The 15,914-nt window shown below is 38.8% G+C and overlaps 1 protein-coding gene across 1 annotated transcript in view; it reads left to right on the top strand.

Moving 5' to 3' along the window:
- Positions 1 to 9,280: 9,280 nt before the first annotated feature.
- The window catches only part of FANCL (FA complementation group L), a gene marked incomplete at both ends in the record, with an annotated part of 28,815 nt that continues 22,181 nt past the window's right edge, over positions 9,281 to 15,914 (top strand). The window contains 4 exons of the mRNA XM_084283882.1: positions 9,281 to 9,376; positions 11,460 to 11,518; positions 12,525 to 12,585; positions 13,667 to 13,723. Coding sequence (XP_084140008.1) covers positions 9,281 to 9,376; positions 11,460 to 11,518; positions 12,525 to 12,585; positions 13,667 to 13,723 — 273 coding nt within the window. The remainder of the gene's footprint in view (positions 9,377 to 11,459; positions 11,519 to 12,524; positions 12,586 to 13,666; positions 13,724 to 15,914) is intronic.

The raw sequence follows: 15,914 nt of genomic DNA, 5'->3' as shown, positions 1-15,914 counted from the left end.
AAACTACTCCCTGGACTCTGAGAAAATGCCAAGAAGACGGTGGAAAAACTAAAAATAGTACTGATGTTGAATTATTGCCAACATCTAAGATACCTGAACTACAAAAAGTTCTTAAAAAAAAAAAGTTAAAATGTGTACTATTGTTAATGAAATTCCAGAAAGATAAAAGATAAAGAACTTGAAAAAAATAACAATAGCAGGAGAGGAAAGATGATATAAATGCTAAATACCTAGCATCTTTTAGGGAAATCTTTCCCTAAAACTTGAAAAAGTATTTTAAGTCCTGTTTAAAAAGTGACTATGTAGTACTGGTGCTTGCTTATTCAATAGCATTGCATGCTATGGAGCCATATGTGCCTACCTGGGTTTTTAAACCACATTCCAAAAAATGCACAAAAATGTGATGGGATTTTCTTCCAATATGTGGGATATTTTTTTGTTGTTTGCATTTTGTTCTTTTAAACTGTATTGAAATTTCTATTACAAATTTAATGTTAAACCCAGAAATTTCCCATGCTTCTACAGGAATAAGGGAATGAGCTAGGGGAAAAAAATCTAAATTTTGTCTACAGAGATTTGCCTTGCTAAATTGCATTAGTCACAAAAGACAGACAGGCTCTTCTGCAGAGTAATACAGATCAAGAGCCTATTGTTAAGTGCTTTAAATAACTCATGAAGGGCTGTGTTCCTGCTATACAGACATTAGCTTGACAGTGCTAAGTTACCATATGCCCCCTCTCCCCCTCCCCAAGAATAGGATGGAAGCACTGGAAGCACTGACACTCTAAGACAAAATGCCTATTCTCTATTTGGGTGTTGAAAATATTCAGTCTGCAGAAACATGGCCTTTGCAGATTCTGGATAATGAACCTCTCCTTTGAAGAATTCCACCAAACCTGGCCAACCGAAAGCCTCAAAAATTCATAATACTTCCACAGCAAACTGTGTAAACTAAATTAACCCTATCTATTATTTTGAGCAGAGTGTTTTTTGTTTGTTTGTTTGTTTGTTTTGTATTTCCTGTATGTGTGTGTATACGCATACCCTATCAGATGACCAGTCCTCATTTCTAGATAGCTTTGTTAGTGTCTCCACATGCCTACCTCACACTTCTTTAAGCAAAATCCTTAGACACTTCCCTTCCTTGAAGCACCATTGGACTGAATATATGCTTTTGACCCAGAAGTGGTAATTATGAAGTCTTGCTTCAAAGGTGGAAGGACTCTGTATTGCAACTTAGGTTACTAGTTAACTCTTTAAAAAGTAATGATCAAAGCCATTGTCTGAACTCAATTTTATTACACATGAGCAAACCGGGAATAAAGCTACTGCAGTCAGGTTAAAGTCAATGAACTATATCAGATTTATATTGGCTCAACTGAGATCATAAATTGGTCTTGTAATTGGACCTTTGGTTTTAAATGTAACACTTGCAATTGACTGTTCTGCCCAGGGAACAGACAACTGTGTTTTGGCAGAGTTCTGAACTTATTAGAGATAGCTGGGAGAGGGTGACTACGTGATGAACATCCAATTCTATAAAATGGAGATCAGTACCACTAGAAATAGGGAGGTGCTGAATTTGAGGTAGATGATACTTAAAGTCATGCCCATATTAGCAGCATTCGCAAACCAGAAGGAGTGGTAAAAAAACAAAACTGTTGGTAATGAAAGTGTGATGTCCATGTCACTTTTCCTTTTTTTTTTTTTCTTTTTTTCTTTTTTCTTTTTCTATTTTTTTTTTTAACTTTAGACTAGTGGTAGTCATATTCAGTTGACTGAATGCTCATTTGCATCTGGGGTGCATCACAGCATGGTCTACTGGAGTTTAATCCAAAGGGTATTTAGTTCATGTGCTTCCACACCGTGATATGAATCAAAGTACAGAATATAGGGACGATCAGAGATTTGCTTCAAAAGCACATTGTTGATCTGAACTAAAATGACACTAAAAAGAGAGCTTATTTGTAGGTTACACTGAAGGTTTTATATATTCAGTGTAAACCCTCTCCCAGTAAGGGCCTGAGTGACTATCTGTGTTCTTCCCTGAAATGGGGGCTTGTGACTGAACTGCTTTTAAACAATGAGATGAAACGATCTTGTCAAGATCAAACTATGCTTGCTGTTTTTTAGCCAGCTAAAACTAATCATGTCCTATAATAACAGTATATAACAACTCTCAGGACTGAATTGTTCCTAAGAGGAATTATTTGGAAAGGAGCAAGTACTTACTGAAAAAAAGTATTAACTCCTCTGCTGACCTTTAAAAGAAAACATCAGTTGCAGTATAGATAATTCTAGCTCAGATCAGCTAATCTGGCTAGGTCATGGGCTGAAATACGGGTTTGCTCCCTCTTCTGTAAAACCTATTTTCAGTGCACATTAACACCCTAACGTGTTAATAGGCGCTTTATGCCCTTTCCACAGCTCTTCCTTGTGGGCCAAAACAAGTCGTCCTACAAGTCAACTTGCAGAAGAATCCATGTTACTGGACAACAGAAAGTGTTCAGGGGAAGGCAAAAACAGTGAGGAGTCCTTCATATAGACAGACATTCACGTGCTAACTAGACTGTTGCTCACACACCTGCAGCACCTATCTCAGCTCTGGATTTCTGTTTCCAGAGTTTTTTGGAAAAGGCATCATAATTTTCTTCAATCACTTTAATCAAGTATTTAAATCAAGTTGGATGGCTTTGCCAGAAGTAGGATCCACTGTGTTTCTTCACCTAGACAAACCACATGAGGAAGCCCATTTTGGCATAGAAAGGACAGTCAGAGGTCAACAATGACCTCAGCATCCAGCACTGCTGTCTCAGAAAGCAGTATCTGGCCACATACTGAGATTAGGATACAAATCTGCAAGTTAAATGTACGCTGCAAACACACCCTAAATGTAATTAGCTCTTTTGTTTAAGAATAAACTGACTCTAACCACTTCTTGGGTATGTGGTTCTTCCAAGACAAAAAAGCAAATAACTCAGTTACATTTAGAAAAATGGCTTTAATGAACAGGAAAATGGCATTTAATCTTTTGGTGCATCCTGCATTTTATGAGTAAATTCTGTGGGAAACTGTGTAAATGGAATGTAATTATTTTTAAAATAGAATCCTTTGTTATTAGCTACATAACTGTCATGTGTACATAAAGAACCCTGCTGTACAGACAAAAGACTGGAAAAGTTTCCTGGAGAGTTTCTGCTATTGAAAGAATAAAAATTGAAGCAGTGGGGTGAACTTTTGGTTCACAGACTCAAACACTGAATGTTAAACCTGGCTGAGAGAAAATCACTTTGTTCTGATAACCGGATTACTTAGAACAAAAATAGAGGAAAATTAAGAACTGAAGAGCAGAAAATTAAGGTGGAATGCAATTTAAAGAGTAAGTAGATGATGTAGGCTTTCATTTTCATCCCCCCCAGTGTCCAGCTAATTAAAATTACAATCAAAATGAAAGTCTAAACTTGTAAATATCTTTAGCTAATGATTTTGTCTTTTTAATCATCTTCACATTCAAAGACTTTATTTTATTCATTTAGAGCTTTACAATAAAATGAAATTGTTTTTCTCTAGTAAAATCCTTTTAATTTTCTTTATCTGTTGCTTTTTACATCATACATTATGTATTTTTCTTTTTTTCTTTCTAATTTCTGCACAGTATTCTCTCTACTTTTATAGTCTGCTCTCCTTATGCATTTACTTAAAACTATTATAAATCTGAATGTAATAAAGTGGATAATGTAAACTTTTTGCTTTCCATAAAAGCACTAGAATCACATATACTGGCTTGAAAAACAATCTAGACAAACACTACATTTCTTCCTAAGGTACATATGCAGATACAATGAATTTCTAAGGCTCTGATCACATTCAACTCAAAATTTAGACAGAATAGTAAGTATTCAAGTTTCTTTCTAAGACACAGAATGGATTTCCCCTGATTTATAGACTTCTATCCATGAAAAATGGCTGGATTTTCTGTGAGTTTTCAGGCAACTCTTTCAAATGGTTCAAGAATTAAATGTAATTAAGGACATCTGTAATATACTAGGCAACATTTCTGACCTTAGTGTTCTTAAAATTAGTGTTTGGTATACTTGCACATACCAACAAAAGGGGAATACAGAATGATTTTAAAGAAGCATATAAATTTACAGCCTTTGTTTTGCATCCTTATTTCACCTTGAAATCTATAAAAACACTTAATTTCACTTCAAAATTTACTTTCATTATGTAAGCTTTCTGAACTCATTGTGAAGAAGCCTTGAAGATATAGACAAATGATGATCAGTGGCATGTCTCTGTCTTCATGACCATGCTCATTTTGGATAATATGAGCATTTTTATCTTATTGTGCTAGAAAACACTGATCACAATGGACGCTAGGGTTGGGACATAGCAAGTCAACAATACATCTTAACACACTAGGAATACAATGTCATTTACTAACACTTCAACCTCAGTGCTGCTTTGATTCAGCTACACTGCGATCTGAGGATTCTGAACTGGATCAAAGCTATCATGAAGTGTCTGTCAAATATTTTGGGGGTTATAAACTTCTAGCTGGTACAATGCAATGTTTTCATCTACAATTTGATTTTCTTAGGACATCAGCATTAGACCCTGTCTTGCAACATAATGATCAGTTTTGTATTTACATTGGCATATATATATATACACACCTCCACTGAAATATTCTCAGTTGACACCTACAAAAGCAAGGCCAGATTTTGGCCCAGAATCTTTTGGAATCTCTAACAACATACATTCCCTGGTTCTGAAAGGCAACTTTCATCTGGCTGCTTGGAAGATCTCCAACAGTTTGTGCTCTGCAAGGTTGGAAAGGGATTAACTGTATACTCTTGTGTCTTTAGAATCAATACAACATATGGATTGGCTTCAACTTCTGGTGTTGCCACTGCCTGCAAAGGGAGTATTTGTACAATTCGAGACGATGGAATTGAGCTTAAAGTGTCTGTACTTTATGCACAGAAGTTAATTTATGTGAATGCATTAATGTTTATACATCAGTCATTTCACTGGGTCATCTGCCAAACAGAGTGCCAAGGTTTTGTATATATGTGCGAAGATGAATTTGAGCTTTGATAGCCCTCTAGACCTAAGACATTTTAAAATATCCACTGCTTACTTAACCATGTACAATGATTTTAAATACCCTGAAATAAAGTATAACGTAAGACAACTCTACACTAATCACTAGAAATATTTTGTAGCAAAAATTTTGTGCATAAAACAAAGCAAGGGGGATACGTGCAAACTGCCAATAACAGGCAGTGTGTCAGGACTGTGGTGTTATGGGAAGCCTGGTGGTTCTCACCTGTACTCTTCTTAGTGGCTGATCTAAGACCTCGCTATTTCCAAAGAGAGTAGTAAAGGTTGTGGATCTGTCCTCCTGATGCTTTCTTCACGTCAGCTCTAGTGCTTGCATCATAGCTTCAGCAAGCCAGGCCAGCCTAAAACAAATTCATGAAAAAAGCGATCAGTTTTTGATCAGCAAACAAATCCAGTTTACAAGGAAATCAGGAACTGGAATGGGTGTAGGTGAGAAGGGGCTTCACGGCCAGGAACAGGGTGAAGGGACAGAAGTATCTTTTACAACAATGAGCCAGCCATTCAGCTGGAGATGTACAAGAAAACCTCTTTCAAATCACAAACACAGCCTGACGGTTTTGTCACAGAAAGTTCAATCTAGTCCCAATAGCTGCTACCGTGTCTGCGTTGTGCTTTCAAGCAGTGAAAAACTGAAGTTCAAGAGAGGGAAACCCCTTAATCCGCTGAGGATGGAGTTTAAATACTACTTTTTTGTCTAGGACCTTGGTTAAGTTTCACCGTTCCTCAGTGGGTTCTGATCAGATACAGATACTTATGCTTCTGGCGTAGCTTTTAGACTGTCGAGTTGTTCTGACTTCAGTGAAAAAGGCATCATTACAACTGTTGCCACCGGATTTACATGATCACCAGGTAGCAGCAGAGAGGTGCTCTCTGAAACAAATATGTACTAAAATACAGCCTGAACTGTGAAAGTTTGAAAACACTTGATTGACAGCTTTACACTCTTAGTAACATCGACCTTCAGTGGCTTCAAATACTATTGTAATTTTTCAATTTGCTATTATAAAATCCAGATTTCATAAACATATTATTATCTTTCCATTATGATTACTTACTCCCTCTGAGGTCTACAATGCTTTTCTGTAACATCTAAATGGAAATGGGATTAGGATGAGATTCTGTCACTCAGGGGACTTGTGGAAAAAGGTGGGGATATACACAGGTCATATCTTAGGGGCAAGACAAATAAAATGACACTGAGATATGATGAAGGACAGCAATAACAGTATTAGCAATTTTGCATCTTGTAAAATTGATTGGTTTATGATGGAGATACTAATGTGGAGAGTAATGCACTGTTATTTTCTTGCCTTTCATAGTATCATTAGATAAAACAAAATTAAACTTAAAAATAATTAATGGAAATCATGTCATTTTCTTAGGTTACTAAGTGGTTTTGCATGAATTATCTTTTGGGAACATACTTGCTGTCTCTGTTTGTGGGATAATTTTACTAGCAAAACCTAGCCTATTAAATATTCAGATATTATTGCTTTCAAGTGTTTGGTCTTCATACTGCATATTTTGTCACTTAAGTCCTTTTTTTATTATTCCTAATAATATTAATTGGCTGAATACTGTATTTGAATGGACAAAAAAAAATAATATCTTTTATGATTCTTCAGGGAAACAATGATTGTAATCAGATTAGCAAAGGTGACCTGTGGCTGCAAGATCAAACCAGGACTCCTTTGCTGTAAGAAGGGTATCTGTCATACATCTTTCTTGCTGTTATCTTGTTACTTTCCTGATTTAAAAATGCTAAGGACTGTGTTCCAGATCAAAGTAACATGATGTTTCTCGTAGGCTAAACTGCTTTTTACAAGAAAAGTGTAACGTATACTCAGAGGAAGTTAATGATTGTAATTGCTCTCTGGATCCCTGTACTAATATAACTTTAGGTTCTGATATTATATTTTGTTTTATTTAGACATATTAATCTATAATTGCACTTGGCTAGAGGAGCTTGACACTTCTTTTAATGTTAGACACTAAGATAAACATGGCCAAAAGGACAAAAAAAGTCGTCTTCAGTTTTGCATTTGGTGTAATTAAGAAATCTTTGTACTTGGTAAAGCATAGACATATTTCCAACTAAATAAGGTAACATCTAGTATAATAGATATTGAGATAAAACAGCTCAAGAAATATTTTGATCAAAATAAAGTTAATTGCATCCTTTGTATTATTTATTAACTATGAAGCATTAACTTAAATGCTTGAGGTGAGCCACGTTGGGTAGAAAAATGGATATGAACTGCTTTAAGGAGCAAACTATGGGCATACAGATTAACGTTATGGTATTTAAAACCTGTTTGTGCATATACTCAAAACTTCTTTTTTTTCTTGATTTGCTAACTGAATCACACATTGTTCAGAGTTCTCTGAAAGAGAAGAAGAAATGACCACCAGAGCAACCCCTTGTTCTTACAAAGAACTGAACTGCTAGAACACATCTTTCTCAGTAACTGATAATTTGCTGAAAGTCTGGAACTGATCGGTGACACTTGCAAAATGTAAAACTGTGTTAACCAGCATACGTTATAACCTTTCATTAGTGCATATTCTTAAAACATTTACTGCAAAGAATTTAAATGGCGAATCTTGGGATCCTTCTTCCACCTCTCTGTGCGCAGTACACCTGATGCTCGGGCAAACCACTGGGAGAATTTACATAAAGGACTGGCAGTTTGCCAGCATACAGAAGGAATACAACCGATTTTTAACATCTATCTCAAATGAACAAGCAAAGCCTCATCTTCATTCCTTGCCCTCATGTAGCGGCAGGACTTCTAATAGCCACTACAATGCTGTACGAATTAAGGGAGTTCAAATCATGTCCCCTTTTCACAGATTTATTTCCAAGCTACCCCCACGTACAGCTCTCCCAAGGTAAGGGCCCAAGACCTAGGGGTACAAACACTTCTTTCACTTCTCTCCCAGCCCTGCAGGAAGAGAGCCGCTGCCAGCTGACATACAGACTGGGCAACAAGATGCTGGAGAGCAGCCCCACAGAGAGGGATCTGGGGGTTGTGGTTGACAGCAAGCTGAATATGAGCCAGCAGTGTGCCCTGGCAGCCAGGAGGGCCAACCGGATCCTGGGGTGCATCAAGCACGGCATCGCTAGTCGGTTGAGGGAAGGGATTGTCCCGCTCTGCTCTGCACGGGTGCAGCCTCACCTTGAGTACTGTGTGCAGTTCTGGGCACCACAGTACAGAAAGGATGCAAAACTGCTGGAGAGTGTCCAGAGGAGGGCGACAAAGATGGTGAAGGGCATAGAGGGGAAGACGTGTGAGGAGTGACTGAGGGGAGACCTCATCGCAGTCTACAGCTTCCTCACAAGACGGACTGGAGGGTAAGGCGCTGATCTTTTCTCCTTAGCCACCAGTGATAGGACTGAGGGAATGGTGTCAAGCTGAGGCAGGGGAGGTTTAAGCTAGACATCAGAAAGAGGTTCTTCACCGAGAGGGTGGTCGCACACTGGAACAGGCTCCCCAGGGAAGCAGTCTCTGCACCAGGCCTGTCAGAGTTCAAGAAGCGTTTGGACTGTGCACTTAGTCACGTGGTCTAAAATTTGGGGTAGACCTGTGCGGTGCCAGGAGTTGGACTCGATGATCCTTATGGGTCCCTTCCAACTCGGGACATTCCATGGTTCTACGATTCTATCTGCTGTCGGAGAAAAAACTCGCAGCCACTTCTCCTTCCCTGGGCTTGGAGCGGCCGAGCTCCTGCTAACACCGCCTCCCCGACACCTGGCTGAGCCTTCCGCACTTCTCCACAGCTTGAGCTGTCCGCGAGGCCTTCGGATCTCTCCAAATACGTACAAAAAAACTCAAAAAACCTCAAACTGCCCCCTCGCCTCGCCTGCCTCGGGCGGCACCGCGGGCTGCTCCGCCACGACACCGCCCCCCTCAGCGCCGGGCTCCCCTCAGCGCCCCAACGGCCGGCACGCGCCAGCCCAACGGCCCTTCCCGCCCAAACGCCCGCGCGTGCACCGCCTCCCCCCTCACCCCCCCCCCCCCCCTTCCCCGTGTGGCGCCTGCGCCGTGGGGGGGGCGGGGCGCTGCCGGCGGCGGCCGCGTTCGAACGGCGGCGGCGGCGCGGCGCGATACGGGGCGATATGAGGCGATATGAGGCGACACGGCGCGATATGGCGGGCTCGGCGGCGGCTCTGCTCCGGCAGTGCCCGCTGCTGCTGCCTCAGAAGCGCGACGGGACGGCCTACGAGGGCTTCGTCACCGCGCAGGTACCGCGGCTCGGCGGCCGGTAGCCCGTGAGGAGAGCGGGCGCGGCCCCGGGCGGGAAGCGCGGGCAGGGTTTGAGGGGAAGAAGTGAAAATAAAAGTCAGGAGCGGGGCAGCGGCACGCTTGCACGCTCCGGAGCGCAGCAGTGCAGGCAGCCCTCAGGAGAGCCTCGCTTTTAACGCCTGGGGAGTGTGTGTTGATGTGCACGCCGCTCACTGATGAGCCGGGGTCACCTCTGAGGCAGATAATTTGTTTTTGGCGATGAGGATCGCAGGGAGGATGAGGCTGGAAGAGGCCTCAGAAGATCCTCCAGCAGCGTCACCTGGAGCGGGTTGCGGTTGCTTTTTGGAGAGATTTCACAGTCTCTCAGGCAGCCTGTTCCAGCATTTCACTACCCTTATACTGCTAATATTTTTTTTCGTTTCATTTAAGTGAGACTTCCTGTATTTCAACTTCTACCCGCTGCCTGTCATCCTTGCAGTGTGCATCGCTCAGAAGAGCCTGCCTTCACTTTCCTTACTCCTCCTTCCTCAGGTGTTGGTACTTACTGGCAAATCTCATCCTTTTCCTTCCCTGGTCTAAACAGTCCCAGCTCTCTCAGCTTCTTGTTTGAGAGATACTTCTGGCTCTTAAATCACCTTCACTGCTCTTCCCTGGACTATCTCTAATATGCCCCTGTCCCTCTTGTACTGGGGGTGCAGCTGAGGACCCAGTGCTCCAGGGGCTGCTCCCACTGCCGAGCAGAGGGGAGGCATTGCCCTCCTTGACCTGACACAGTGCAGGAGTCCCTTTGGCACAGGGTTGGTGTGGTGTCTGCTGGGACCTCTCTAGCTGGTCAGCCTCACCGATGTGTTGGTGCATGGGTTTAAATCCTCTCCTGCTAAAGGACTTGTCACTTTCCTTTGTTAAGTCTATGAGGTTCCCATCACCTCGTTTCCCTAACCTGTCGCATCCCTCTGCATGGTAGCATGACCACATCATGTATCCATTGCTCTATCAAATTTTCTGGCCTCTGCAGACTTGCCGAGTGTGTCCTGCTCTGTCCTTCAGGTCACTACCGAAGGTTAAATGGTGCTGGCCCCAGGACTGACCCCTGGTGCGCACCACTGATCCCTGGCTTCCAGCTGGACTCAGTCCTGCCTGGGGGCACTTGTGCCACCTTTCAGGCCACCTCACTGTCTGCTCAGCTCATCCTTCTTCGGGGGATGTTAGGGGAGACAGTATTGAAGGCCTTGCTGAAGCGGAGATAAACCATTAGAGAACTGGTCATTTTATTATAACAGGGAACCTGTTGTTCATGCCTTTCTGCTGGACAAATCTCAAGAGTCTGTAGGTGTAATTCAAGGTACACTGAGATGAAATGCCCTGAAATAAAAGTTTTAGGATAAGCGCCTTCTTCACTTCAGGGAGGTGTTAAACCCTCTCAAACCTTCTTTCTTTCAGTCCTATTTTGATCATACTGTAAGAAAGTAGAGGGAGGATCACAAATCAGGATAATTACTGAAAATACAAGTGGATGGTGTTTAGGGGCTGCATCATAAGGATTGCACTAACAAGAAAAATGTATTAATGTAGTTAACATAGTTGCAATGAAACGTAACATAGTTAAGTTTAGGTTTCTAAATCCTTGTAGAAAATGTCTTGTGAATCAGTGCCCGAGTTCTTTTTTAGTGTAGTACTTCTGTGGTAAGTGTCTGCTCTTTTACTTGAGTCAAAGACAGACTTTCATATACTTCAGTATGACTTGGCTTAAAGTATATTTCTTGGTTTTGCCCACATTTGGATAGTGTTTTTATTCTAAAGCTTATTATTTTTGCTTTATGAAATGTGATGTGCTGAAGAGTTCTTACTGAGTATTGTGAGTTGCAGAGGTCAAGAGTATTTCAACTTCAGAATTAAAAACAGGATTATTCCTACCTGTCACTCATGCTGCTTTTTTTCTAAATGAAGAAATTCTGAATAATATTCCTGCAAGTCAGACAAGAGAAACTTTCTTGTTTCATAGTTGATACTATGGGGAATACTTCCATCAAGTGTCTATTTTTCTTTGCTTGCCTTCCTATTAACTAAGTGCTTATTTTTAAGGGTAGAGACTTCCATATCCGGATACTGCTACCAGTAGATCATCAACTGAAAGATGCAAGGTAAGATAGTTTCACAGAGAAAAAAAATGTGTAAGGAGATATGAAACCAAGCTTATTTTGATAAAAGCAGTGATGGATATGAAATTGAATTAGTATTTTTTTCCCAGTATGAGTGTTGGCAATTAATTTTTACTGGTTTCAACTTAACCTTGCAACAAAATTGTATAGCATCAGTGTTAATAAACGCTGATAATAAGTGTTGCCCACATCAAAATATTTTGTTGTTAATTAAGTTTGAAACCTGTTGGAATTAATTGGTTATATTTATATATAAACCAATGTACTTGGGGAAAATGCTCATTTAAATCAGACTATTTATATGTCACCATTTGGGAAACAGAAAATTCAGTGCAAAGTTATAAATTAAAGCAATGACTTACTTGAATTTTAAAAAAAGCTGCACTAACCTTATTTTTTTTCTGGTTAATACCCTGTTACTGAACTTTAAAACCCCTGTTCTTAGTGGTGGGATTGTTTGTCAGAGTGATGTTGGGGGTCTTGGGAGGGGATTGTGTGTAGACATGCGTGCGTTTAGGCATGCATTCATCTTTATCTTTGTATTGTGTGCTTCTGCCTAGGCCAGCCTGCTGTAAACCGAACTGTTGTGGTATTAGACAGCTTAATTACATTCTAGGTCAGGTAGTTAAAACTGCATTATAGGTAACTTTGACATTTCCAGGATACCATTTTTAAATATTGGTACATTTTATGAAGTCATATTAGCTTGCAAGAATTATGTTGTTGTTTTCAGCAAAGAATAGAGGTTTTTATAGGTAAATGTCTGCTTAATTTTTAATGGGCCTTGGGTATTGACATTTGAAAATTTTAAATAACTTTGAATATGAGTGCTCAAAGAAATTTGAAAGTATTGTTTACTTCCTTTGTGGTTTCTAAAGAAAAAACTATGTTGTTGGATGCCAGACTTTCTGATCCTTTCTAAAAATCATGTACTGTTAATTTAAAATGAATACAAAGTTTTCTTTGCAGTTTTCTTTTGTTTGTCTAGGATAGAGTGTAGCTGGCAACTAAAGAAGATACTGCATGGATATCGGCATATTTTAAAGCAGGTATGCTACTTTTAAAACTGATTCTGTTAAATTGATATGTATAATGATTGTAAAAAGCTAGTACTCGTACACCTATTTTAAGTGTTAAAGAATTCTCGTTTCGCTGCATAGCCAAGATTTGCTATTTTGAAATGCCTGAGTATTTGCAGGCTAATGTGAATTGATATTGATAGTATTTAGAAAATACTTACATTTAAATTTTTTAGCAGTGGTGTGTTGTTTTTTTTTTTTTTTTTTTTCTAAGATTAGGATAGAATTTTTTTTTAATGAATTGCAGATTACATCTTACTGGGATTTTCTTTAGCATCTCAGTTAGAAACAGATGTTTTTCCTCCTTTTTTACATATGTAGATGTATAGAATTCCTTATAAACTATTCATAATACGTGGATGAGAAATTACATGAATTATGGATTTATCCAGCTTGTTCTTTGTTGTAGGCAGTCAAGAAATCTAAGTTAAATCTCTGTGTCCACATGAAACCTTAGAGCAAGGATACAACAGCACTCCAGTCATGAAGAATACTTTGTTTTTAAGAAGGCATCTTTGCCACATGTGCAGGTTGAGAAACTATCTCACCGACTGTGCATCCCTTTGTAGAACAAGGGTTGTGACTATAGAGTAACCAAAGGTAGAGAGCTGAAGAAATTGAAGTGTAAATATCTGCTGCATTTGAAGATGGATAAGGATCCGTTAAACCTCTGCAGCATCTGAAAGCAAATGGCTCTGGAGAGTTCTTAAAGAAAATTTAACCAAAAACCATTCTGAGTGATGCAAAAGCCTCTGTTCTCACTGATGAAGACTGAAGTCTTCATAAATGTCTTTGTAAATACATGAAGTGTGAAGTCTTCACAAAATGTATAAATGTTACGTGACATTATTTGACAAAGGTGGCAGAAAATTTTCACTGAAGTTCCCTATGCTCTGGGAGTTTTGTTCTTTAATTGCTGGATTTTTTTTTTCTTTCTTTTAGTGGCTTGATGATACCAGAAAAGTAGATGGAAATTTTAGATGGATATTATTTACCATTACAAGTTAAGAGATGAAAATGCACTGATGCTCTGTTCTTCTGTTTCCTCCAGAGGCTGCACAGCTGTCCAGATCTTGTCAGTTTTATGGTGGAGCTGAAAACTATTTTGGTAAGTGACAGAACATGTATGTGGGAGAAGGGTTGTTCTCATAGCTTTAGGTTTTACTATGATTTTTTTTTTCAGTTTACCATTTAATAGATGGATATATATATATATTTTTCCATAGGGGATTATGTATGTATGCTGTTCACATAATGCTTGTATAAATATCCTTTTAAGATTTTAAGCTACTGTACTCTTTGGAAATTGGATTGTTGCAGAAAAAATAAGATTTGGGCGAGTGATCTCAATATGTTCAGCATAGAGCTAGCCTCTTTATAATGATTTTCTTGGAATTCTTGGTGTTGTCCAGATGTTTTGTTTGTTTGTTTTTTAAAAAAAGGGGGCATATAATAATACAAGGGGATTACACGCTATCAGTGGGTTGCTAAGTGTGTTTTCACCGTTGTGGGAACTTGATGAATAAATGTAGAAAACCTTTTCTTTAATATTACAGAGATTTCTGTGTATTTTCTGTTAAGAGTTTCTAATCTGGGTTTAGAAGAGGAGCAAAGTCTTCAGTTAACAGCGTGAAACTGACCATTTCATGTCTGTTGCTAAAATATTATAAAAGCGTTCTATGCAAAGAATACTTGCTTACAGCCTACTTAACTTAAAAATAAAACACTAAGTTTTATTCAAAACAACAACAAAAATACTTTTCTAGTGTTTTACTACTGCTCTACAATAAGAATACCTTTCTTCAGTACTGGTTCGATTCCTGCCAAACTGGATTATGCTGAAGCAGGCAAAGGCACTTAGAATAAGACATAAAAATGTCTACGTGGTGCTGTTTTGGAGTATTTCACAATAGTTGTTCCAGTCTATTTGCCTGGATACATAAGACCTCAGAAAATGACACTGCAGAGGAAGTATAATTCATTCAAAATAGTAAAGTGTTTCATACCATGAAGTGAACCTGAGCGCACAAAAAAAGTAGTAGAGGACAAACTTGGGAGAAAGGATTGATGTAATGGCATTATTTTAAATTTATTTTATTTAAATTATAACTTCTTGTTTTATTGTAATTTCTGTATTATCTGTGTATACAAACAATAGAAAATAATTTGTTAGCTCTTAACTAAATCATAAAGTTTACCTTATTATACAAGTAAATATCATAAAGTTTACCTTATTATATGAAGACATGTCAAAAAGTCTAAAATACTAAAGCAGATATATTGAAGTTGGTCACAGTAATTGTAATAACAAATGTTTTGCTAATTGCATTAGATTTTTTTTCTTGAAATTTCTTGAGATTTTTATTATTTTCAAAGTTTAAAACTTTGTCATCATAGTGAAAAATTGTTCATTATATCCTGTTGGAATACCCATTTTTTCATTTTATGATTTCACTTTCAGTGTTTATCTCGGTGCAGAATTCAGTTTAATAATAATGAAGAAAACCTTGTTCATGGTGACGTTTCAGTGTTTTCCATGTCAGTTAAGCTGTGCTTCTCTTATCCTCTCGTTTCCTTGTGTTTTTTTTTTTTTTTTTCTTTTCCCTGCCCCTTTCTCTCTCTTTTTTAATTGTTGGGCCATCTTGCCATCTTTTAGCACAAGGCTATACTGAGACTGAGTGGCACTGGTAGGTGCTCTTGGAAGTCATCATTAATAATCACTGTAGCTTTGGAAACAGCTCTCACTTTATATGACCTGTAAGCATAATTTTAACCAAAGCACACTTCTCAAGAACAAGTAGCACAATGTGAACATGTGGAACATATGGTTTGTTTTGTCTGTAATCTGGTGTTACCTTTTTCATAAAACTTTTTTGAGGCTTTATAACATACCTGATAGGTGTCTATACCAGAACTTATTTTCTGGGATCCTATCATATTAAAACTGAGAAATTGAGTATTTTTTGATTGAGTATGTTAAGTGGTATATAGTTGCTTAAGGATAATATGGGGGATTTCATATATGTGTCTTCTTTTGTGGCTGTGATGCTCAGGAAACAGCTGTGGGCTTCACAGAACCTTCTTTTAAAATGTTCTTTCAGACAAGATGCTTGGCTTCAAATTTATTAGCTTGAAAAAGAGGCACATTTGATATTTGCATCTGAAGACTATGTTGTCAACATCTGTGTTTTTTTTAAATTGCAGATGTTTTCATTAGCAGTATCTGAAGTAATTTACCAAACAGCTTTTGTCTGCTTTAGCTGGAGGCTATAACAAAACAAATGCAGTGTACAGTTAAT

The sequence above is a fragment of the Netta rufina genome (genome assembly GCF_964035555.1).
Source record: "Netta rufina genome assembly, chromosome: 3".
NCBI lineage: Eukaryota > Metazoa > Chordata > Aves > Anseriformes > Anatidae > Netta > Netta rufina.
Note: the sequence above shows the minus strand (reverse complement) of the source record. Positions and strands in the feature narration are given on the sequence as shown.